We start from the raw sequence: 24027 nt of genomic DNA on the forward strand, positions 1-24027 counted from the left end.
ATGCTCAGCCTTGTCCTTCCACCATCTAAATATAATAACAACCACTAACATTTAACAAGCATCTATGCAAGATGCTAACATTAGAGCCTAAAATGCCAAACTCCATGCAAAGAGCATAACCTGTATCCTCTCATTTAACTTTCCTGTCTCTCAAGTGAAGTAAGTCATCTGTATTTTACAAAAGAGGAAATGCTGACTTAGGTGAAATGACTTACCCAGGATGGCAAAGCCACCAGATGCAGATCACAGATTCGAACTCAGGCCGTCTGACCTCACAGCTACGCTGGTAACCACTGCAGCTGACAAGCCTCCCACAGTCTGCCCACGAGGCCTATGCCTGTGGCAGTATGTATCCAATAAGTGACCTATGGCCTGAACAAGGAAAACGCTGGGGAGACCGTAAAAATAACAAGGAACACTCCTGACGCACTGAGTGCCCACTGCTTGCCGACGAGTTTAACTCTGGGAGGGAAAACTGTTAACTCATTGACTGAAAACGGATGTCCAGGGAAGCTGAATAACAAGATGCTGCTGGATACTATCTGCAGGCGAGTTCCCCAGCTTCTCCAGGCTTAGCCACCTGCCTGTCTGTCAGATGAGACAAGGCACACCCACAGAGAGGAAACTTCATGATTCCTCTTATTAACATGCAGCTTTTCAAAGCTGAAAGAGACTCTGGGTTTTTCTCCCCTCAAGCGGTAAACAAATTTCTTCTGAAACCAAGAGAAGGAAAGCTGGAGAGTAAATGTCTGCCTGCCTTCCATCCTTCCATCCATCCATCCAGCAAATACCTATCTGAGGCCCTTGAGTAGCCTCACAAGTACCTGCACTCCCAGGACAGTTGAAAGCTGTCTGGCTCCTAGCTCCACAAGGAACTTGGTAGCACCTGGTCTGCAAGCCATCCCTCCATACTTCCAGCAGCTCCCCAAGGAGACTGCTCACCTGGACACGAAGAACAAGATGTCTATGTATTCTCAGCATTTTCTGCTCTGCCAGTAAGGTGCCTTGAAGCCACACACTTCTTGTGGAAGTCAGCACAAGACCAGCAGGATGATTTCCTGGTCCTAGAGACCCATCCAAGCTGAGGAGGCTAATGCTAACTTGGTTATTTACATTTCATGCCACTTTCCTGCTCGAGAACCCACCACGATTCCTACCACGATTCCCTATCACCGTACTCACGTGCAGACTAAGTCAAGGCTGTGTCTCTACCTGGCGTCAGGAGACTTCTCTGGGCTCTGCTCATCAAAACACTTCCTGGTGATAACCAGCCTCTACTCCAGCCACAAAGGTCTGCTCTCTGTCTCATGAGAGCCCAGTAACTTCTTGCCATTGAGAATAGTGTACACTGTTTCACCGCCTGAAAAATAAAGCCTCCTCCAAAACGTGTCAGGATGTGCAATGCCTTGAAACCCAAGACAGCACATGCCGGCCTCAACCTTAGGAAGGAACAGTAACAAACGGCCTGAGTTAATGCATACTGAGCACTTGCTGTAAGCAGCTGGCTCTCTGTATCCGTAGGATCCACATTCATGGATTCAACCAACCACAGACAAAAATACTCAAAACAAAAAACAATTTAAGAAAGTTCCAAAACACAAAACTTGAACATGCCACTCACTGGCAACTGTTAACGTAGCATTTACCTAGTACTAAGTCTTCTCAGTAATCTAGAGCGATTTAAAGTACACGAGAGGAAGTACAAGGGACTTGTGCACTCTCCGAGTCTGGTATCTATCAGGGTCCTGGCACCGATCCACTGCAGACTCCGAGGGACAAGTGAACCGAGCATTTACAACTCTTAACCTCATGACCACCCTATAAGGTATGACTGTCACCATCCTCGTTACACAGAGAAGGAAACTGCTGCCCAGAGAGGCTAAGCAGCTTGCCCAAGGTCCCCCAGCTAGGAAGGAGGAGGACTGGGCTTTGAACACAAGCCGTCCGGCTGGAGCGCGTGAGCCCTCGCCTAGCTGACCAAAGGCACGAACAGGAGGCGTGTCACGGAGACACTTCAGTTCAGTTCAGTCGCTCAGTCGTCTGACTCTTTGCGACCCCATGAATCGCAGCACGCCAGGCCTCCCTGTCCATCACCAGCTCCCGGAGTTCACTCACTCAGAACAGCACAAAGTTGGAAGCAGCCTCACGCCCAATAGAGGAGGACGGTTCAATAAAGGATTGGCTGCCACAGGACAGACGCATCACACCCACCTACACGTCCGCGCTCCTCCTCACGACCTCATCACAGCCCGCACACCCGCAGGGCCTGACCGTGAGCCCCACTTCACGCCATTTTTCTATTGCAGCGGCGTTGGCAAGCCTCTTTCAAATCACGTGCCTCCTGCCGTGCTTCCAAGATGTGAGGAAGCAGTTCTCACACCCTGGACACGGGGCAGCCCATCCCAAGAGCAGGCTCTGTGTGAATGTGGGAAGCAGCCCCCCGTCAGTGACGGCCCCTTTCAGGGCCATCCTCAGGGCAGCAGACAGACAGACATCAACTCGCCTCTGATCTGACCTGAAATCATGTCCATAGGAAAGAAAAAAAAAAAAAGCTCAACCTAGCACCCATAACTATCAAGCCAATTATATAACCTGATATTTTTCCTACTTCAGACCATGGTCTTTTTAACACGTCCTCATTGGTAAACACATTCACAGATGGCCCATTTTAAGAAAGGATACACATGTCCATTAAACCTCTCATAGCAAAGGTGTACAAAAATCAAGTACTAATTCAGTACAATTTTTTAAATTAAAAAACAGGGCATTTCCGGGATGGGTTGAAACCACTACTGGCCCAGTACTGGTGGAAGTTTCCAATCTGTAAGTTTCCGGAAGGTGATTTGAATTCTACAAAGCAATATGTACTTAAAGCTCTCAAAATGACTACCCAAAATCCCACACGGGAATAAACCCAACATAAACAGAAAAGATACGCGTGGAGTTTCATGTGTAAGAAGACTACTTAATTAGTCCTACAAGTACAACCAGAGAGACCGCAGTATTAGTTACAATAAAAATATAAGCTGCCAATGTTTATTGACTTACAATATACCTGGTGTTGTCATAATTACCTGACATGTATTAACTCGTTTAACCCACGTGAAAGCCCTATGGGGTAATAACTCTTGTTATAATCATTCTATTCATAAAGAAACAGAGGCACAGAAAAGTCAGGTAATTTGTCTAGCATCACAGAGCAATCAAGTAGCAAAGGCAGGATGTGAACCCGGGATATCCAGGGGCTGGAGGTATGACGTCAAGCATGTATGATTAATCTTTGTGCTCTTACTATTCTCTGTTTGGTAAGTCTAAAATCTGAAAGAAAAAAAAAAAGGTGTCTCCTTATGTGTAAAAAATAATTAAAAAAAAAAAGAGTTGGGGGTGGGAAAAGCCTTCTCATCCAACCAAACCAGCCAGGATGAGTTAAAATTCACCATAGGACATTCAGGCAGCAGCGGGCCAGGTGGATATCAAGGTCACTGGAGACAAGGAAATCTCCCCGAGTGAGTAAGGAAAACGCTACACAGTGGGATCTAACCCCCCAAACTAAGAAGAAAGAGACGGTCACTTTCGTACGGCGCTCGGAAGGCGCTCTGACCTGTGGTCTTCTCGGTAAACACGACTTTGGACTCGGCCGTGAAGTTCTGTCCCGTGAGAATCATCTGCTGGCCGCCGTACACCAGGCAGCTGTCGATGTCTTGCCTTTCCACCATGGGCAGCTCGTGGGCGGACCGCTGGGCTGTGGGCGAGAGAAAAAGACGTCGCTGTGATGACGGGAGACACCCACTCGGAACCGTCCCGAGATTTCACGGGACACGATGCACTCTGCCCACCTCTGTCACTTGCTGTCACTGCAAGCGCGCAACCCTCACCCCTGGCAACCAGCGACTCTGCAAATGTTATGCTCTTGTCAACGTGCCTGAAGTCTTTGGGGCTAATTTTCTCCTAACAACAAGTTTCATTTTCATGACTCAAGAGACCGATGCCTATTCTCCTTTTAGGAAGGAGAGGAGAATACGAATTTGATTTTTTTTTTTTAGTAAAAGGATAGGCAAATCAACCTTTTTGTAAGAGGTTTCCTTTGCTAGAGTGCACGCTCTTCTACACTTGACGGCAGCCACACACAAAGGGCTCACGCACGCAAACTCGAGGGCCTAATTCCTGAGAGTGTAGGTGCCTTGGCCTCTGAACTCATTCGCCCCCATCCCGTCTCTGACCACATTTTCTAGCACTCCCCCTCGCTCACTCCCCTCCAGTCACACTTCTAGAATGTTCTCACCATCTCTAAAACACACACAGCACACTGCCATCTTTGAATGCTTGCACTTTCAAGCCCTCCTCTCTGGAAGGCTCCTCCCCGCTTGCCAGCACGGCTGCCTTCCTCACTTCTGGCAGGTTTCTACACAGATGTCTCCTCCTCAGAGAGGCTTCCTTGCCCCACCCTTGCACCCTGCCCCTCCCAGCTAACACAGCAGGACCACCTGTCCGTCTGTCTGGCGGTGCCCCCCCCCACCTCTTTATCCTGCTCCATCCTGCTTAGTTCATCCCCAGAGAGCTTTCCACCTTCAGAAGCACTACCTGTAGCGTTCTTGGTTCCTCTGCATTTCATCTCTTCCCCACGAGAACATAAGCCCAAAAGAGAGGAGCATCGCTTTACGCATGCTGTGAGCCCAGGGCTGGGCCCAGGGCCCAGGACTTAGCAGGGGGTGCTTGAGAAGGATGTAGGGATGGATGGATGGATGGAGACAGGTGTGGATACAGATGTATCTCAATATATCTTGAAACATATTTATCTCAATATCTCAATATCCTCATCTGTATCTGCAGTGAGTAATGGGACAGACTGACTGTTTAACTACAATGATATACTTGAATGCTCACCATAACCTTCTAAGGCAAAAAGTATAATGAAATTATATGCCTTCTGGAAGAAAACGGAAGCCTAGAAGTCAGCTATGGTGATGCTGAGATTTGACCTGAGCCCTAAGAGCTGGCCTGCCCAGCTCCAGAGCCCCCTCCTTTAGCCCCTCCATTCAGCCAGTTCTTCTGGAGGGTGGGCTGCAGGAAAGAGTGAAGACCCTCTCCAGATGCCTGCCCTGGGCAGGGTGGGAAACAGGTCCGGCCGACACAAGGGACCATCCCCTGGGCCTCGCCTTGGCAGCATGGGCTGCGGAGGCCGGCCCACCCCCTGGGTGAGTCAGCCTGAGCTCCTGGCATCCTTCCCAGAGCCCGAGGACTGGGCAGAGGGCCAGCCCTCTCTGTGCCAGGGGCCGGCGGACCGCCCCCTCCAGGAGCCATGGACGCAGCCGTGTGAGGCCCTAGGCGCGGGCCTAACCCTGCCCTCCCGGCCGGCCTGGGCCTCCAGGTCCAGCACCCTGTCCCTCCTGCCCTGGAGCCACGTTGAAACCCATGCCTTCAGCGGCAACCGTGCACGCGGCAACCTTCAAGGAGTCTGCTGTGGATAAGACACTCCCAGACACTCTACGTCGAAAACACAGCCCAGGACTCTCAGTGACCTCCCGGCCAGTATCTCCCCATCCCAGGCTCAGCCCAGGCTCTCTGTTCCCAGGGCCAAGCCAGCCAGTGTGGTTCTAAGGGGCTCCCAGTTATGGGCACATATTAAAAAGGCCTCTCAGCAGGAGCTGCTAATTTCTCCCACATGGGCTGGGTTATTAATCCTTTCTTTCAATAGAGGAGTTTTGTGTGACTTCCTAATTGAGCTGCCATCAATGGAGATTTATTAGCAGTGAAAACAGCAGTCACACTGCCTAGAAGAGCAGGTCCCGGCTTTTCGGATCTGCCTTGGATGTGTTTCGGGGGCGAGGAGGGGCTTTTGGTCCCAGGGATGGATGGGTGGGAAGGCCTCAAGACCCATGCCGCCCATTCTGCAGGTGGAACGCCTGAGTCATCACTCTCGGGCGAGCTGGCCAAGGGCTCGCGTCCAGCCAGGCTGGAGACTGGACGTGGCCATGGGCTCTCAGCACTGGGCGGGAGGCTGGCCCGGCCAGCTGCTCTGTGAGTCACCGAGCACTGCTGTGGACACAGCTTGGCCATTTCCTGGAGCAACATCACTGCTTCTCCCTCCAAAGCCTCGTAGGTTCAGGCAACCAACTGATCCTCCTCTGACCAAACCTTCATTTCCCACCCCTTCTCCTTGATGCTTAGTCCTCAGTCGTGTCAGACTCTTCGCAACCCTGTGGACTGTAGCCCACCAGGCTCCTCTGTCCATGGGATTCTCCAGGCAAGAATACTGGAGTGGGAGCCGTTCCCTTCTCCACAGGGATCTTCCTAACCCAGGGGTCAAACTCAGGTCTCCCACATTGCGGGCAGATTCTTTGTCTGAGCCACCAAGGAAACCCCTGCTTCTCCTTACCTGAACGAAAACCATCTTTTCTAAAGAAAATGTACAGAGAAGAGTCCAGCCTCGCTTCCTGTAAGCTTTTATCTGAACTGTGGTCTTGCAACTCAAAGTGTGGGCTACATCCTAGGAACAGGGTTGGGGGTGGAAGGTGATATTAGAGATGTAGAACCTTGGGCCCCACCCCAGTCCTACTGAGCCTTGTTAAGACTCTGCAGCTTAACGAGGAACCCAGCTGACTCTTATGAGCTGTCAAGGGGGAGAAGTACTGCTTAACCCTAGCTACACATGAGCATCACCTGGGGGGTCGAAACAAACACGACATTCCAGCCCTAATGCTACCACTTTACAGACAGACAGACATGCTCAGAACTCGGCTCCATGGAGGGGCAGCCCCTGCCCGGGTGAGGCTGCCACGTGGGACCGTCCTCGGTCTCAGCTCAAGTCCCCACCAGGTGACCCTTTAGGGGGCTTCCCGACTCGAAACCTCACTTTGCCAAATCGGAAAAACGGGGCCATCGGCAAACCCATGCCACAGGCTGTTTGAGGGTTAAATGGGAGAATTCACAGAAAGCATATTTGATTTAATAAATCCCGGCCGGGAAAGCAAACAACAGGATGCGCTGCAGTTCCTGGGGCGGTTGCCCTGTGTCAACCGATACCTGTGACTGTGTCCGCGTGTTTACACGCAGTACTGCGCTCATCGGCGCGGTTCCTGCTGGATCCCGACCCCAAACCCAGGTGTCTTGGCCCTGAGCCCCAGCATTTTTCAAAGTGGGGTTCCCGGGTCACCTGGTTGGGGGAGGCGCTTAATAAAAATGCAGCCACCCAGGCCACGGCCCTAACCCTGGGCCCCGGCGTCTCTTGGAGGAGGCTGGACATTTGCATTTTTACAATCTTTCCAGGTGACCTGTTGCACACACTCTGCTTGAGAGCCAAGCCCCACACTTAAAAGGCCACCTGAGGACCAGGGGACCTCCTCCAGGGGAGGCCCTGCACCCTCAGAGAGCCCAGAAGCAAAGCAAAGGAATCCAATTAGCCTCTGAAAGAGGAAACTGAGGAGAGGCAAACAGCAACCGAAAGTGCCCTCCCGGGGTCCACTTCCTTCTCCCTCTCTGAGGGCTACTCACTGGGGTGACACCGTCACAGAGGCAGGGCTCCCCGCAAGCCCACTGGGCCTCCCAGGCCTGCATCACCACCCCCGACGGCCCCCACCAAGTCCCGTTTGGCTCTTCAACCATCAGCGGGGCCAGCCCCCCAAGCCCCCAAGCCCTAGAGTGGTCTAAGCAAGCCGTGGCGGGTCAGCAGCTTAAAGCTAAGCCCACGGCCCGCGTCTCACCTGTGGGCGGAGGCCAGCCCCTCTGCTCCTGCTGAAGCATCGCGGTGGCCCTCGAAGCCGGGAGATTTCCCCAGGCTTGGCTCCTGCCCCTGGATTCTGGCACGTCATAAAGTGGCTTGGGGCTCCTGGGTTTTATGAGCTCTGAATCAACAGGGCGCCGCTGGTGTAGCCCGTATGGGTGTTTACTTTCACTAGCAACAGTGGCTGACGGGGAGTCGAGCCGCGGCAGCAAAGACTAAGTGAAGGAAATTCACCCCAGGCGGGTCCTCCAGGTCGGCCTGGACAGGGAACACTGCTGTCTGTCTGTCTGCCATTCTCCGTCATGGGGCTGCCTGGCCAAGAATGCTGGAGAACCACAGGGGAGAGGAGAGGCTGGCCAGGGAGACCAGGTACGCAGTGTAGGTGGCATCTGTTAACAACTGCAAATGGTTATAGCTGCAGCAGAGAGTGCCTTGGATCCCAGAGACTTCTCATACACATTGTTCTTTACATTATAAAGCACATACATAATGAGGCAATTCATGGTCATGGGTCAAAGGAAGGATGCCGACAGGTGACTGCCTGAGTCTGAAGCTCGCTGATATCTTAGCTTGGGGAACCTTGGGCGAGTCATTTCACCTCTCCGCGCCTCTGTTTTCTCATCTACAAAATGGGAACGCATCACACACTGCTGACCTCAGAGGGCTGTTTGCAGATTAAATGAGCTGGCGCACGGGAAGTGTGTGGTACCTTGTCAGAGCTCTGTGAGCGTCAGTTCTGTTTATTTTTATGGCTGAACTTCATGAGACCACAGAGCAGGAACGATTCCCATTCTGGTGCTGAGGGCGCTGAGCCTCCCAGAGGAGGAGCTCCATGCCTGGGAGCTCACAGCTACGGCAGGCAGGCCGGCAGAGCTTGACCCCAGACTGTGGGATTCCCCCACCCAGAGGGACTCCTTTTTAGTAAAATGAGGAAGACTCAGTGGGAAAGTGGCCAGCCAGCCTGAACCGGGAGGCCCCCCGCCCGCCACGTCAGTCTCACCCGGGCTCCAGCACTGACCATCCCCCAGCCGCACAGCCCTTCTTGCCTGTACTTCGGGCCCCTGGCCTTGGCCGTGAGCCTGGCCTGGCCCGGAACGCGGTGCTTCGGCCTCGCCCGGGAGGGCGGGGAGCAGGCCTGGCAGACGGCCCCTCAGGCCCCTACCCTGGTGTTGCTGGCTCTTCCCTGGGAAGCGGGAGATGGGGACAGGGGAGCTCAATTCTCCCTGAGTGGGGGGCTCACCTCTGGAGGGGCCTGTGAGCACCCACAGTACAGGGGTGGGGTCCACGGCGCTGAAGACCGCCTTCCAGCTCTGAGACCTCAGCAGGTCTCAGCTTTCTCATATGGAAAATGGAACACGAACCCCGGCCCTGCAGGACTGGGACCTCCCCTCCAGACCCCGCAGCGTTGTCCTCACAAGGAGCCCCAAAGGATACTCCCATGGGTCTCCAGTAACCAAGACCCTTCCAGGGGCTCTGCGAATCCCCATGTGACTAGTGAGCTCCCTGGCCACTGAGAGACCCAGGCAGCCACAGCAGAGAACTGGACAAGGGCTTTAACCCCTAGCTCCACCCTTGCCAGCCATGTGATGAGCAAATCGGTTAGCCCTTCTGAACCTCAGCTTGCTAGATACAAGCTCAGTCTTTAAGATGAGTCTGCGAGGCTGGGGGACTTCCCTGGTGGCCCAGTCCAGTGGTTAGACTCCATGCTTCCAACGCAGGGGTGTGGGTCTGATCCCTGGTCAAGGAACCAGGAGCCCACATGCTCCATGGTGTGGCCAAATTTTTTTTTAATGATAAAACTTTTTTTAAAAACTAGAAACATAGAAGAAAATCTTTGTGACCTTGAATCAGGCCAAAAAAAAAAAGTGTTCTGAGGCTATGATGAGGATGGAAATGAGTTAACATACATGGCAGCTGGGGGCACACAGCAACTCTTCAATACAGGGGAGTTTCACCTGCCCCACCCCTGCAAAATGAGCTTGGTAAAAGGCCACAATCCCAGGGTCAGGTAACCCTGTCAATCAGCAGAGAAGCCACCCCAATCCTGGGCTCCCCAAAACCGAGCTTTCCTGTAATCGCCACCCAGCCAACCCATAGCAGATAACCATCTGAGCTCTGCCGAGCAGCGGGGTTGCAGCTTGCTGCCAGCTCCCCTAAAACAAAGTGTTTGCTGAGCCCCCGTACCTGCTGCCACCTGGGCTGTGTGCTCCTGGCAGTGACACAGGGGCAGAGAGAGGCAGGTAACATGTGCTTTGCAGAGTGTCGGGGATGGCTGCCGTGGGGGCGGGACAAGCCATACCACAAGAGAGATACTGGGGTCATTCTCCTGTACTGATACAGATATCAACATTCTTACCAGCCCCACTTTACAGATGAGAAGACTGAGGCACCGAGCACTAAGTAACTTCCCTGGGACCAAACAGTGAGTGAGCAGCAGAGGCAGGATGTGAACCCGGGTCCCCAGTCCTAACCAGCGGCCTGCTGCTGCTTCCCATCATGTTGGTTTCTGATGTTTCTGAAACGTGGCTCCTTGGTCATTGCTTAAAAGCCACCTCAGGGAGGCGGCCTGGCCTACCTGCCCTCTGCTCCATGCCCTGACGTCCTCCCAGATCTGCTGCTACACTGCCTCGAAGGAGGCGACGCAGTATGGAGCTATGGAAGGGCGCCCACAGTCCCCTGAGGGTCGCTGAGCTGGTCTCCAGTTTCTATGAGAGGATTAATCAATCAATCTGTCACTCCTGATGGAGCTCAGCCTGGATGTCCTGGGATTCAGCGGGACATGGACGTCACAGTTGGCTTGGCCCCTTACTAGCGGTGTGACCACAAGCAATTAGCTTGACCTCTCTGTGCTTTAGATTTCCCGTCTGTAAAATGGGAGTGGATGCTGAGTTCCTAGAGTTCTCACAAGGATTCAGGAGCAACGGAGAAAGTGCTCGACACAAAGGGTGACTAATAATTGTTGCCTGTCCTTCACCTCTTCCCTGTCTCCCTCATCTCCTTTCCTCCTTTGGTCTTCAAGTATTTATGAGCATCTGCTCTGTGCTAGGCGCAGTGCTAAACAAATTTTCCCTGGCGGTCCAGTGGTTAAGACTCCACGCTTCCACTGCAGGGGGTGCAGGTTCGATTCCTGGTCGGAGAACTAAGATCCCACGTGCCGCACTGTGAGGCCATAGATAAATAAGTGTGCATGTGTGCTCAGTCACTCAGTCAAGTCTGAATCTGTGACCCCATGGACCGTAGCTCACCAGGCTCTCCTGTCCACAGAATTTTCCAGGCAGAATGGAGTGGGCTGCCATGTCCTACTCTAGAGGATCTTCCCAACCCAGGGATCAAACCCACATCTCCCGCATTAGCAGATAGATTCTTTACCACTGAGCCACCAGCGAAGCCCATCATGACATTCAGTTGTTTGAAGTCTTGCCAGCCTGTTGACTGTGGGTTTTCCCCACTAGAATGTGACCTGCGGGATAGCCAGAACTTTGTTTTGTTCGTTGCTGGATCCCTAGTTCCTAGCACTACATGATATACTCCCAAAGAAGAAGGGGGCAGCAGAGAATGAGATGCTTAAATAGCATCATCGACTCAAAGGACATGAATTTGAGCAAACTCCAGGAGACAGTGAAGGACAGGGCGGCCTGGCGTGCTGCAGTTAACGGGGTCACACAGAGTCAGATATGACTTAGTGGCTGAATAGCAGGAACAACAAAATACGGTTTTAATTCCAAGAGTAACATGAAGGAGCCCATAAGAATCATGTGGGTCATTCTGGCTTCTGGCGGGGCAGACGGACAAGACAGCATCTCTGATTCATGAAGCAAAGTGCGATCAGTTTGCCCGTCTGGTCTCCCTCATTCTAAGGATTCCCACAAAGCGCTGCCGTGCGATCACCCACCTCCCACGTCAGACTTCGGGAGTGAAGTGGAGGGGAAGGGAGAGGTGGCGAGGGAGGAACAGGCAGGTTTTCTACGCTCTCACTTTCAGAAAACGGCATATGAAATAATTGCATTTCCATATGGAAAATGATGGGACTGGACCTTACTTCACACCCCACACAAAAATAGATCTGAGACGGTTTGTATCCCTAAATCTGCTAATAAAAGCCAGAATCAAAAAACTTTTAGAAGAAACCAGAAGAGAGTGTGTCTGCTATCATCAAATGGGCAGAGATTTCCTAGGGGAATGTAAAGAATAGTAATCCCCAAAGAAGAGAATAAATTAAGACTTCATAAAAATAAAATATTGATCCTCTCAATACAGCACAATTGAGAAAATAAATAGGCAAGCTACAGACTGGGGGAAAATATTCATAATACATAAATCTGACAATGCATAAATGAAAATACAAGGGACTTCACTTATCCAGTGGTTAAGACTCCATTTCCAATGCAGGGGGTGTGGGTCCAATCCTAGGCAGGGAACGAAGATCCTGCAAGCCACGCATCGTGGCTCAGTCAAAAATTAAAAAAGTAAAAATATGAGTAACCCAATAAAAAAATGAACAAAATCTTTGAACTAACACTTTAGTGAAGAAGACATATGATAACCAATAAGCACACAGATTAGGGGCCAGCAACATTAGCCTTCAGGGAGATGCAAACGATGAGTTATGCACAATGAGACACCATCTTACACTCACCGGCAAGACTGTAATTCCAAAGACCGACAGAGCCAAGTACTGGGGAGCATGTAGAGCAAGTGGAATTCCCAGATGCCCTGGTACGGAGTGTAAAATGATTTGGAAAACACACACATTGAAACATATACTTTCCCCCATGACCCAGCAATTTCATTTCTGGGTATTCACCCAAAAGAAAAGAAAGTGTTTGTGTACAAGGGCCTTGAAGGAGAATGTTCACAGCTGCCTTATGCATGATCCTCAAACCCCGGAAAGAGCCCAAATGTCTACCAGTGGTAAATAAACAATTGTTACATTCACACAGTTGAATACTGTTCAGCAATTAAAAAAGAGAGAGAGAACCACCAAGTCACGCAATAACAGCACTGGATCTCAGAAAACATCCTGCTAAGTAAAACCAACCAGACAGAAGAGGCCACGCTGTACTAGCCCGTGACACAAAGTTCTGGGAGAAGGAAAGCCCACGGAGGTGACGGAAACCACAACAGTGGTTACCTGCGTGGGGGGCTGGGGAGGGGGCGATGGCTGTGGGGGAGGAGGAAGCCGTCAGGGGTGGAGGGAAACGCCCTTGATCTTGCTCGAGTGGCGGTCACATGGGTGTGCACATCTGTCAGAACCCACCGCGTCTGCGCCATCTCACACATCTGAATTACACCTCGGAGAGAGAGATTTGTGCCACAAGAGAGACACTGAAAACAGTGTATGAGAAAAGCCATTTTCTAGTCCACACCTCGTACCCACACCCCCAACTCCTGCAGAATGAGCAAGGGAGCTTGCACTCTGCGCGGGGCGGGCCCGGCCCGGTGGGGATGGCTGTGGTGACCAGAGAGGCCCCTCGGCCCGCAGGGAGAAAACCCAGGGAGGCTCGCCCAGGACGCGCGGCGCGTCCACTCTGTCTCCTCGCTGTCCTTCCACCCCGCCGAGCAGCCTGGGGATGCTTGTCGTCATGCTTTCAATTTTTCAACAAACATTCTAGAGTCAGCTGCTGTGTGCCAGGCCCTGACTGACACCCCACTGGTCCCTAACCCTAACTGAGAGACTGACAGGTAAATTAGGTGTCAGCAAATACAGAGGGGAACCCTGAACCCTGTGGGGTGTGGGCAAGATTGCCCTTTATGGGGGCCTGTCTAAACAGGGGCTTTGGACAAACGAGGGTTAACTGAGTAGTGGAAGGGTGGGGGAGGGCCACGGCGGTGGGTGTCTAACTTCATGGGGGTGCGGGGTGGAGCGAGTCAGAATCACCGGGCCCCTCTAAAAGTCTCCAGGCCCAGACCTCCCTGCAGACCAACTGAGTCAGAGTTTCTGATTCAGATGTGGGCATCGTATTTTTTCTTACAAGTTCCCAGGTGATTCCAACACGCAGCTAAGACCGAGAACTAGTGTTCTGGACAGAGGGAACAGTGCAGGCAGAACCCCGGGAGCAGGAGGAAGATCCCGGCGGATCTGGGAACTGCAGAGCAGAGAGGAGAGGGAAGCCGAGAAAGCTTCCCATCCACCCCGAAGTCAGAATTCGCCCTTGTTTGAAAACGGAGCCTTCCACGATGTAAACGAGGATGCAGACGAAGTCATCCTGGAGTGGGGATGCTGACACCCAATGACAGTGACCTCACAGGAGTCAGAGAGGCGCGTGCAGAGGAGGCTGCATGAAGACGGCGGCAGAGACTGCAGTGATGCGTCTACAAGCCGAGGAATGAGGGTGACCACTGGCCCCCACCGGAAGCCAGGAGAGGGGCCTAGAACAGTCTCCCCAGAGCCTCCAAGACGGGACCACCCCTGCCGACATGCTGATTCCAGGCTTGTGCGCTCCAGATCCCTGAGAATCGATGTCTGTCGATGGAAGGCTCCCCGGCGGTGGTATCTGGCTTCACCCGTCCTGGGAACTCACACAAGACGGACAGCATGGGTCCCTCCATCACAGGGAACCTGCAGCTGAAGCTGAGAGCTCGGAGCAACCCGAGGGGAAGGAGAACTGTCCCACGTGAAGGGGCCCGACGCGGGAAGGCTGCCCACAGCTGCGACCGTGTGGAGGCTTACTGCTGGGCAAGGCAGGGCGTTCCCTTCTGACCTCTTCCACGTTCTCCTGCGAGTGGGAGGAGGGTTATCTGCCTGGCGAGGGTGGGGGTGGCCTCCAGAGCTTGGGAGACCCAAGAAGGTTCAAAACAGTCTCTCTGCTGCGAAGAGGGGAGGAAACCCAAAAGACCTCCTTGGCAGCACCGAAGAGCAGGTGGAAACGAGGCTAGGGAACAACAGGGCGTCTGTCTGGGCACAGGTGAGACGTGGCCTCAGCCGCACTGGCCAGAAAAGAGACGGAAGGACCTGCCTTTCCAGCAAGTAACTCCGCTTTCTAAAGAGTGGCCTCCAGGGTCTTGTTCGAGACTTTTCCACTAGATTCTGAGAAATCACCCTTGATCCCTGAGCCATCCCATAGTAAAGATTCCTCCAAAGTCAGTAAGTTAACCCTGTAAATCAGCAGCAGCCCACTAACTGTTTTCCTTACCAGCTCACCTTCCCCGAAGAGTGTGCATGAAGTCAATTAGTGAAGAAATATTTATAGTACATACACCGTGTCGATACAGGGCTTCGCAGGTGCTGCCAGTGGTGAGGAACTCGCCTGCCAATGCGGGAGACGTGAGCCATGTGGGCTGGGTCCCTGGATCAGGAAGATCCCCTGGAGGAGGGCATGGCAACCCACCCCAGTAATCTTGCCTGGACAATCCCATGGACAGAGGAGCCTGGTGGGCTACAGTCCACGGGGTCAGAACGAGTCAGACACGACTGAAGAGAACTGGCGTGGACGCACGGTGCTGATCCATGTCACGGGCTGTTTTGTCAACAAATTTTGTATGCACCCCTAAGAACCAAATGAACGGGGAGCCAATTAGCCCATAGATGTTGGCGAAACTGCCAGGTGCCGATCCAGGAGAACAGAGCAGAGGAGGAGACAGAAGCGGCAGAGGATTCTGTCTCCCTCTGTGAGAGGGAAAGCAGTCCACCAGTAGCTCTGCTTGGTCTTGCCAGAAGGGCGGGTGTTACAGAACCCAAAGCAGGCATTTCAGAGAACTAGAAAGCTGGAGACCGAGTAAAAACGAATGCATCACCTTACCAACAAAGTCTCGGTTTCTTTATCTGTCAAAGCACAGTAGGTGAATCACTCAAATGCATTTTTATGAGAAAAAAAAAATGCTCTGTTCAAAGTTCAAACTACTTTTTAACACCCTGGGGAGTGCGTGCAGTCAGTGACGATCCTTAAAAATCTCAGGCTGACAGGAGATAAAGGGACTAGAAGGACCCAGAGATGGAGAGGGACGGGGCTCCTGTCAATGGTCCCTCCGGCTCCCCACCTTGCTGCAAAACCACAGCCCCATCCTGAAGACTGAGTCATCTGCCAGAAAGGGGAGACCTTATCTTCTCAAAATCCCCCAATCACCGAGGAAGAGCCTGAGTTTCCTTCCCCAAACATCTTGAGATGTTCAAAACCAAGAGCAGGGCGGGGCAGCCACCGTGACCAGCACTTGGGGGCCCAGGGCGGGCTCTGCTGGGGAGAGGAGGGGAATTCCAGGGCTTCTGAGATGATGTTTTTCAAACACTTGTTTTTCCTTTTTGTCTGCCTTTGGGTCTCTCTTCTCTAACATCAGAGCACAGACTCACCACCAGATCCAGCCTGACTCCCACCCTGACTTACCAGCCTGGGGAAAGACCACAGGCCTCCTTCCTCCTCTTCCGAGGACCGATCGAGACCAAGTCCCAGCTCCTCTCTCAAAGCGGGTCCACCCGGTCCCCTTGCTGGCTGAAGGCCAGTCTTCCTCAACACATTCTGCGTAAAATATTCATACTTTCCCTTTGCTCATGGGTGTTTGATTAAGACTACTTCTGATGAGTCTAAGCCATGTGCAGTCCTCAGCTGACCCGCAGAGTGTTTTGTATTTGTTGCTGCTTTTAAAAAATCAGGGATGAATTGGGAGCGTAGAATTGGCATAAATACAGTACTGTGTGTAACAAAGATGGCTCGTGGGAAGATGCCGTGTAACACAGGGAGCTCAGCCCTGTGCTCCGTGATGACCTAGAGGTGTGGGAGGAAGCAGGGGGTGGGGGGAGGTTCAAAAGGAGGGGACATATGTACACCTACAGCTGATTCCCTTTGTTGTTCATTAGAAATGAACACACTGTAAAACAATTATACTCCAGTAATAAAATAAAAATCATGAGATTATAGGTTTATCTTTTTTAAAAAAAAATCAGAAGATTTGGCCACACTGAGTCGATACTCCCACATGAAAACGCCAGCTGGGTTTGAGTAACAGCAGCCGACTGAGGCGGCCGACATGCCATCCTGGCCCCCAGTTTCCACCACACCTACTGTTGACCCCACAACCCACCACACTCATGTCCATCACCTCCCTGGTCTCTGTAGGGAGCTGATTTTGTGACACCTAATTATGGTAAAATGTCCAGTAAAAAAGGGGGAGAAAACCCTGAAACGTAACTGAATATGGAACACTATTCTAACATAAAAAACAAATTCTCAGAAGAACAAGACTTCAAAAGTTATATAAACAGCTTTTGTTTCTGTAACAATGTTTACATCTTTCCCTCTTTATGCTTTTTAAAATGACTTCTAAATGCTCAGAAGCTGAGCTGACAGTGAGTTTTGTCAAGTCTAACTACAAAATCCAACAACAAACTTGCCCAAAGTACCTAAGAATGAGCTCAGAACAGTTTCATTTTTTGAAGCCTGGGGGAGCTGGGCCAGGTCTCTGCTCAGAGCCTTGTCAAACGGCAGATCTTGGCCCCTGTCCCCATAGAGGATTCTGAAAGTCTCCTGCATCTTTGTCTGGGTATCTTTATCTCTACCAGACCACGGGCTCATCAAGGACAGAGAAAACATCACACTCATCTGCAGGCCCTCAGCACCGCACGAGACAGTGAGCAGATTCTCAGGAAATACCCGGATGGACTGAGGGTGATGGGGATGCCTGGCTCCTGTATACCAAAGCTCCTGCTCAAAGCCCACTCTGCTGGGACAAGTCACCCAGCCCCTCATCTCCATCCTTCTTCTCTAAAAGGGCACGAGGACAGGAAGAGTGCACACTGAACGCTCAGCCTAGTGGCCGGCGGAGTCACCATTCTGTAAGCGAGAGCCACCGTGATGATGCTATTATTCTACTGAAAGAAGAGAAGAGGACCAGCAAGAGGACCCTCAGTACAGCCAACTCACTCCAACTGCATCTGCCCTTTTTGAGACCAGCCCAACATGTTATACACTTCAAATCTCCTCAACCAAGCTGTGGGCCACTTCTCAGCCATATTATTTTTCACATGAAACCCTCCACAAGTAAAGCGTAGAGAAACCCTGAAATGTGCTCGGCCTCTGGCCCCTTTGGTCAACTTGGGCCGCCGTTCATCCCCGTGGGTCCTGCACAGTCTTGCAGGGCACCTTGCCCAGGCGCCAAGGCCCGGGGCGGAAGGTCGTGTCCACTGCACTTGCCACAGACCCGCCCTGCCCAGAACCCAACTTACAGCACTCGATGGGGTTGGACGCCGTCTGCAAGGAGACGATCCTTCCGCTGGCCTCGGGGATGTGCACTCGGAACACCAGCCTCACGCGCGTGTTCTTCCGCCCGATGTCCGTCTCGCCTTTCCGCAGCTCAATGTCCGCGTTCCTCAGCTTCAGGATCCCGGCGCAGTCGATGCTGCCGGAGAGGAGAGAACCCACTGACCACCGACCATCTCAGGGAGCTGGAGGTCACCCACAGTGGGCGACCGCAATATACGGGTAAGTTGTTCAGCCAGGAATTAAGACCACAGTGGGGGGTCTTAACACAAAGCAATTAGGGAAACTCCCCAGGGGAAGTTACTTCTCTAGGGAGATTCTGCATGCCAGCTGTTCTCCTCTCAAAAGTATCTGAAAAAACTCAAACACGCAACTGGGGGAAATTGGTTATGGACTATGCGATAGTAAGAACAGTGTATCGCCAGCAAACACCTTGAATCTGACGCATGCACCTTGCTGTAAAAAAGGCATAACGTTTGCAACTCTCAGCTGGCTCCGGAAAAAACGGAGGGATGGGGAGAGAGAGTCATAAAGCAAACGTGGAAAAGGTTAACAGTTGGGAGTTCTTCGTAGGCTGCTTGCAGTTCTCAAGTTTGAGATTAGTCTCGAATAAAGTTGTTTACACTCCAACACATGGGTGCAATGTTTCCCACATTTTAGCAACATGCACATTAGCCCCGTGAGGTTAGACCTACCTGCATTATTACTTAATGATTTTTAAGTCAAATAAATACTTTTCATAAAAATAAGTTTAGCCTCATTCCGAACAACACCATCTAAAGGTGGGTAAGCAGCCTTCCTCTCAACACACCTGAAAAATATCAGGGTCTAGAGCTTTTCAGGTGCAAACTTTTAAAACAGCAATTTCTGTGGGTCCATCACAGACTGGAGACCCCATCAAGCTGCTCCCATCGATTCCACAGAGTCAAGCCCACACCTCGGCCGCGCAGCCCACCCCCTCCCTGTGAGGACCTGGCGCCCTCGCCCCCGGCCTTACGTTGCCCTCATGTTGTTTTTCGGCTCCAGCGGAATCTCCAAGACTTTGGTGTTGCCCACGATCTTCTCGTAGCTGGTGGTGGTGACGGTTTTCCCTGTAATTCGATGTACCTGGTAGAACGCATGGGGCTTAAGGATCCGCTCGTCGGCCGTCCCAATGAAGATCTGAAGCCCCAGGGGCTTGTTTTCCATGTAGCCGTGGAGCTGACGGTGAGAAAACAAAACCAACTGTTACAGCACCATTAACACACGGGGGTAAAGAATCCGCCTGCCAGTGCAGGAGATGCGGGTTCCATCCCTGGGCTGGGACGACCCCCCAGAGAAGGGAATGCCAAGCCACTCTAGTACTCTTGCCTGGACAATCCCCTGGACAGAGGAACCTGGTGGGCTACAGTCCACGAGGTCCAAAGAGTCAGACACGACTGAGTGACTAAACAACAGCAATGGTGGCTGGAGTCCCAACAGACAGAAAAGACCAGAGACACACCGGAGTGGCAGAGAGGACACAGGACTGCTGCTGAGTCTAGAGTGATGGAGAACTGGACACCACCTGAATGCCAGTCAGAGGGGAATGCTTGGATCAATTACAGGGATCCTCTCTAAAAATGAATATTAAGCAGCTTGAGAAAGAATCTGATAGATCAGAGCTGCATTTATGGAGAAACAGCCAGAAACTATGCTTCACTGGTGACTGGGGTCACGGAGATGATAGTGAGAACAGAAAATAATTGGAAAAGATAAACCAGAGCTCTTGACAGTGGTTGCCTGGAAAGATCAGAAGAAGGAACTTTCAACTTTTATATGACTATATTTCAATTAACAAGTCAAATTTCATAATTTTAAAAAAGAGCAAGGCAAAAGTACTGTCATCGAGGTTAAAAGAGAATTAAAGACTGGAAGAAAATATGTGTAACGTATAATAGGCAAAGGATTAATATGTAAAGTATGCCTGCAGAGGGGACTTCTCTGGTGAGAAGGTCACCAGAGGTGAACCACCCCCCTTTTCTCCCAGTAATAAGAACACTGAGCATCTATGGTAGGTGTTAGGGATAAAACAAGGAATAGAGACCTGGTCCCTGCATTTTGGAACTTAGAATCTAGTGAGGAGTGGGGGACGGGAGAAGAAAGAAGAAAGCCTAAAACAAGTAAATAAATGAAATCATTAAACACTGTATTAACTCTTAGATGGCAACAAATATTCCCCCTAGATTAATTCAGCTCAGGGACAGCAGTGGTTCCACAGAGGAATGTAGAAGATTAAACTGCAAACTTTTTAAGTTTTAAGAAGTGGGTACTGGACACTTGCAAAACACCATTAGCTCACATAGAAGTTAAGTTTTACAGACACGCCAAAAGGCACAATCATAGCCATCCGTGAGTTTCCATAGCCACCTTGGGACGCTAGAGAACACCCCTCCAGGAAAGCTTAGCACCAAACAAACAAACAAAAAACAGTTCTAAGTTCCAAAACACAGGGACCAGGTTTATGTTCCTTGTTTTATCCCTAACACCTACCACAGATGCTCAGTGTTCTTATTCCTGGGGGAAAGAAAGGGGGTGGGGTAGTTCACCTCTGGTGACCTTCTCACCAGAGGTCCAGCAGTTGAGTCTGCAATGCAGGGGAAACCAGTTCAGTCCCTGGTCCTGGACGATCCTGTGTGCCATGGAGTAACTGAGCCCACGGGCTCTGGAACAAGAGAGGCTGCCACAGTGAGGAGCCCCACAGGGAGGAGCCCCCACGGGGAGGAGCCCCACGCGCCACAGCTCCAGGGCAGCCCCCGCCCGCCGTGAGAAGCAGTGGAGACCCAACAGAGCCATAAACAAATAAATGAATATTTTAAACAAAAGAATGACTACAAATGAGTAAGTAAAGGACCAGATTCCTGGCCATCCTATTTAAAATCGAGTCCTACCCCCAGTGGCTCTCCCTAACTTCTTCCCCTTCTTTTCATCCCATAAAACATCCTATCTATTTTCTCAGTTCCTTTTGCTTAGGTCTTTCTCCTACAACTGGACTATCACCTCCTTGCAGGCAGGGATGTCTGTCGATTGAAGTTGCCACGGAGTCCCTAGCACCTGGAACAATGCTTGGCACGTGGCAGGCATTCTAAGGCAATTTGCTAAATCAGTCAATAAAAACAACCCAACAGCGAAACAGACAACAGGTTTGAACAGGCGACTCACAGAAAAACGAACGACCATCAGCATAGAAAAGACGTTCAACCTGCCTTGTAAACAGGAAAATACAAATTAAACAACTATGCAGTATCATGTTTCACCCACTAGAGAAGCACCCACGTAGATATTTGATAATATCAGGTATTCTGGAGGCCGTGAGAACACACTCTCCTGAAGCTGATAAGAACGTAAATAGTTTAACTATTTTTCAAGTAGCAGCTATTAAAATTAAAAATACATATTCCCTATGACCTAATAAATCCACTTCTCAGGATGTACCCTAGATGAAATCTGCATACAAGAGGTAAGCACGAAAATGGTTACTAACATGAACAGAGTAGATGAACCTCATTTCATCAGTTAGGCTTCTGAGTAATATAACATGTCCTGGCTATGAAAGACTGCAACAGTTTAAAAAAACAGTATGGTAGGAATCTATGACCTTGCCCAGGAAGATTGAAGACATACTACTGAAAGAGAAAAGCAACTTGTAAAAAAAAAATTTTTTTTATATGCATAGCAGGATACCACTTATTATTTTTAATGCTGCATGCTTTTGATCCATTCATTTATACTCATGTAAATACAAGAGCAAAAGGTGTGGACAGATGTGCTCCAAAAGGACCATACCATGATCACTTCCAGGGATGGAGGAGAAGATCAAGGTTGAGGTCAAGGCCAAGAGGACTTTAACTTGATCCACAAAGTTACAGGCAGAAGAGCTGCCTGGAAACCTGTGAAATTTAACACTGGTTTTTGAAAATTATACATCAGAAAAGAGAAAAGGATGCTGAGCTAAGAGTTAGAAGCAAGGTTCCTATCTGGCCACTCCGCAGCTGAGAGGCGCGGGGAAAATCCCGTACTCTTTCTGCGACTTTGCCCCGTTCTCTGCAACTGGGAGGAAGCGGGGTTGTGACAAGTGACAGCTCACTCACAACTCCACAGAGCTGTACAAGGGCTCAGTGGGCTGTCCAGTCAACCATAAACCCAGGGCTCCAGGGCAATAGGTGATCACACGTGGTCTAGAGTTCTGCTCTTCAAGACAGCAGATCACATAAAAAGTGAACTGAGAAGTCAGTTTCTCACACGAGCCACACATGACAAGCACCCAGGAGCCACAAGTGCAGCTACCACGATGGACGGCAAGATAACAGGACGTTTTCATCCTCGAGAAGGTTCTACCGGACGATGCCAGTCCAGAAAGATAGCATCTCTCGTGCCCCTCTAAGCTCTAGACCAAGAGGCAAGCTCAGGGTGGAGCAGGGCCAGATGGCAACCTTCTTCATGAGCTGACAAGCTGACACCCACAACATTTACATACGTGTCCGATATACACCCGAGAAGCACCCTTGGGCAAAGGTGGAAATGCCGTCAGTCTTATCTTTCCACACCCACCCACGCAAATTGCAGAACAAGGTACTGATGCAGACAAAAATCACAGAAGGGCAGTGTCCAGAAGAGATTCTGCTGTTGTTGATCATTTGGACCCAAGATAAACATCTCTCCTCACCTGCTGTTCTGGATTTCTCAGGAGGTGGTAATTACAGAACCAGTCAGAATCAAGGAGGAAAGTAGTTGGCATAGATAGTGACCCTAATGGTCTGAGGCTCCGTCCGCCTCCCCATGACCTAAGAGCAGAAATCACAGGCTGCGTGCATTCAGGGTAAATAGCCAGAGAACAGCGGGAGACGGAATCTGTCACAGCCCCACGGCTGAGTCGAGCCACCTCTGGTTCCCCTCCTCCCCAGCGGCATGTTAATCAGGTCACCACCGCCTCCCCCTGCCCAGTGACTGCTGCTGCTCTCTCGATGACCTCCTGCCGGTGTGTAACAGAACCGCCCACAGAGCCCTAAAAAGATGCAAATCGGACCCAGACATCCACCGCCCCCTCCAGCTTACAACCCTCTAAAGACTTCCTGTGACCGGAGAATAAAATTCAAACTTGATGCCATGGTCTGTCTGTAAGGCTGCCAACAGCCCAGCCTCTGTCTTCCTATCTGCCCCCCATTACGCTCCTGCCGACACCAGCCAAGCTCGTGTTCCCTGCGCACACCAAGCTCTCTCCAACCTCAGGGCCTTTGCATGGCCATCTTCTCTGCTCACATACTCTTCTTCCACTGGTACTTTTAGCTCTCAGATCTTCAGGTCTCTCCCAAACCACCACTGTTTACATATGCCCAGTGCTGGAGCCAGCTCTTTCAGACTAGTAAGAGTCAGTTGGTTAAACTTCCAGGAATTTTGAAGAGCCACCAGACATCATTTTGATAGCCTGAAACCAACCATGGTGAGGACATCCACAGAGATCAGCAAATGCTAAAAACCGGGTCTCTTTTTTCCAGAAAAGGGCATCTTAAAGGTTCACTAACACACCCTGGAATAGTCCCTTCGTTACCACCTGACGTTGTCTTGCTAGTTGTGAATTTGCTCAGCATCTCTCTTTCCCACTTGAACAGGAAGTCCTTGGTAGAAGGAAGTGTGCTTGTTTTGCTCAGTGTGATCACTAAGAGTCAATGGCCACCATCAACAACAGTGCGGTGACTAAGCATACGCTGCCCGCAAGGCCAAGGACCAGACTCCACGTTTCACACGTGTGGCAACAATTCTAGGCAGGATGGGCCCATTCTATACATGAGGGCACTGAGACTGGCGAGGTTCTGGCAGTGCTCCTCAGTGGGCACTGTTAGAGTAGGGCAGGGCAGGGTGCTCTGGACCTCCAGGCTCTAAGTCCATTTCCACAGGGTGCTGTCTGTGTCCTTGCCATCTGGTGGGTTCACAGCTGCTTTATCATCTACGGCTATGGGTCAGAAAGAGCAGACTGGGTTCTCAAAGGAGACACAAGCCAGTGCTAAATGATAAGATCCAGAATGTTCTTCCTGCTCAACAAGAAGCGAGGGAGGCAGGCGGAGGGAGGGAAGCAGAGAAACGGGCAACAGCAACCAAAACAAA

General features: G+C 51.1%; 1 protein-coding gene across 4 annotated transcripts in view; it reads right to left on the reverse strand.

The window, feature by feature from the left end:
* The window catches only part of NFATC2 (nuclear factor of activated T cells 2), a 160489-nt gene that overhangs the window by 58594 nt on the left and 77868 nt on the right, over nucleotides 1-24027 (reverse strand). For all 4 annotated transcript variants that reach the window (XM_061437973.1, XM_061437974.1, XM_061437972.1 and 1 more), the window contains exons 4-6: nucleotides 18905-19107; nucleotides 17874-18046; nucleotides 3602-3742 (exon numbers count right to left, since the gene is read on the reverse strand). In XM_061437973.1, coding sequence (XP_061293957.1) covers nucleotides 3602-3742; nucleotides 17874-18046; nucleotides 18905-19107 — 517 coding nt within the window. The remainder of the gene's footprint in view (nucleotides 1-3601; nucleotides 3743-17873; nucleotides 18047-18904; nucleotides 19108-24027) is intronic.

This window comes from Bos javanicus, chromosome 13 (genome assembly GCF_032452875.1).
Source record: "Bos javanicus breed banteng chromosome 13, ARS-OSU_banteng_1.0, whole genome shotgun sequence".
In the NCBI taxonomy this organism is placed as follows: domain Eukaryota; kingdom Metazoa; phylum Chordata; class Mammalia; order Artiodactyla; family Bovidae; genus Bos; species Bos javanicus.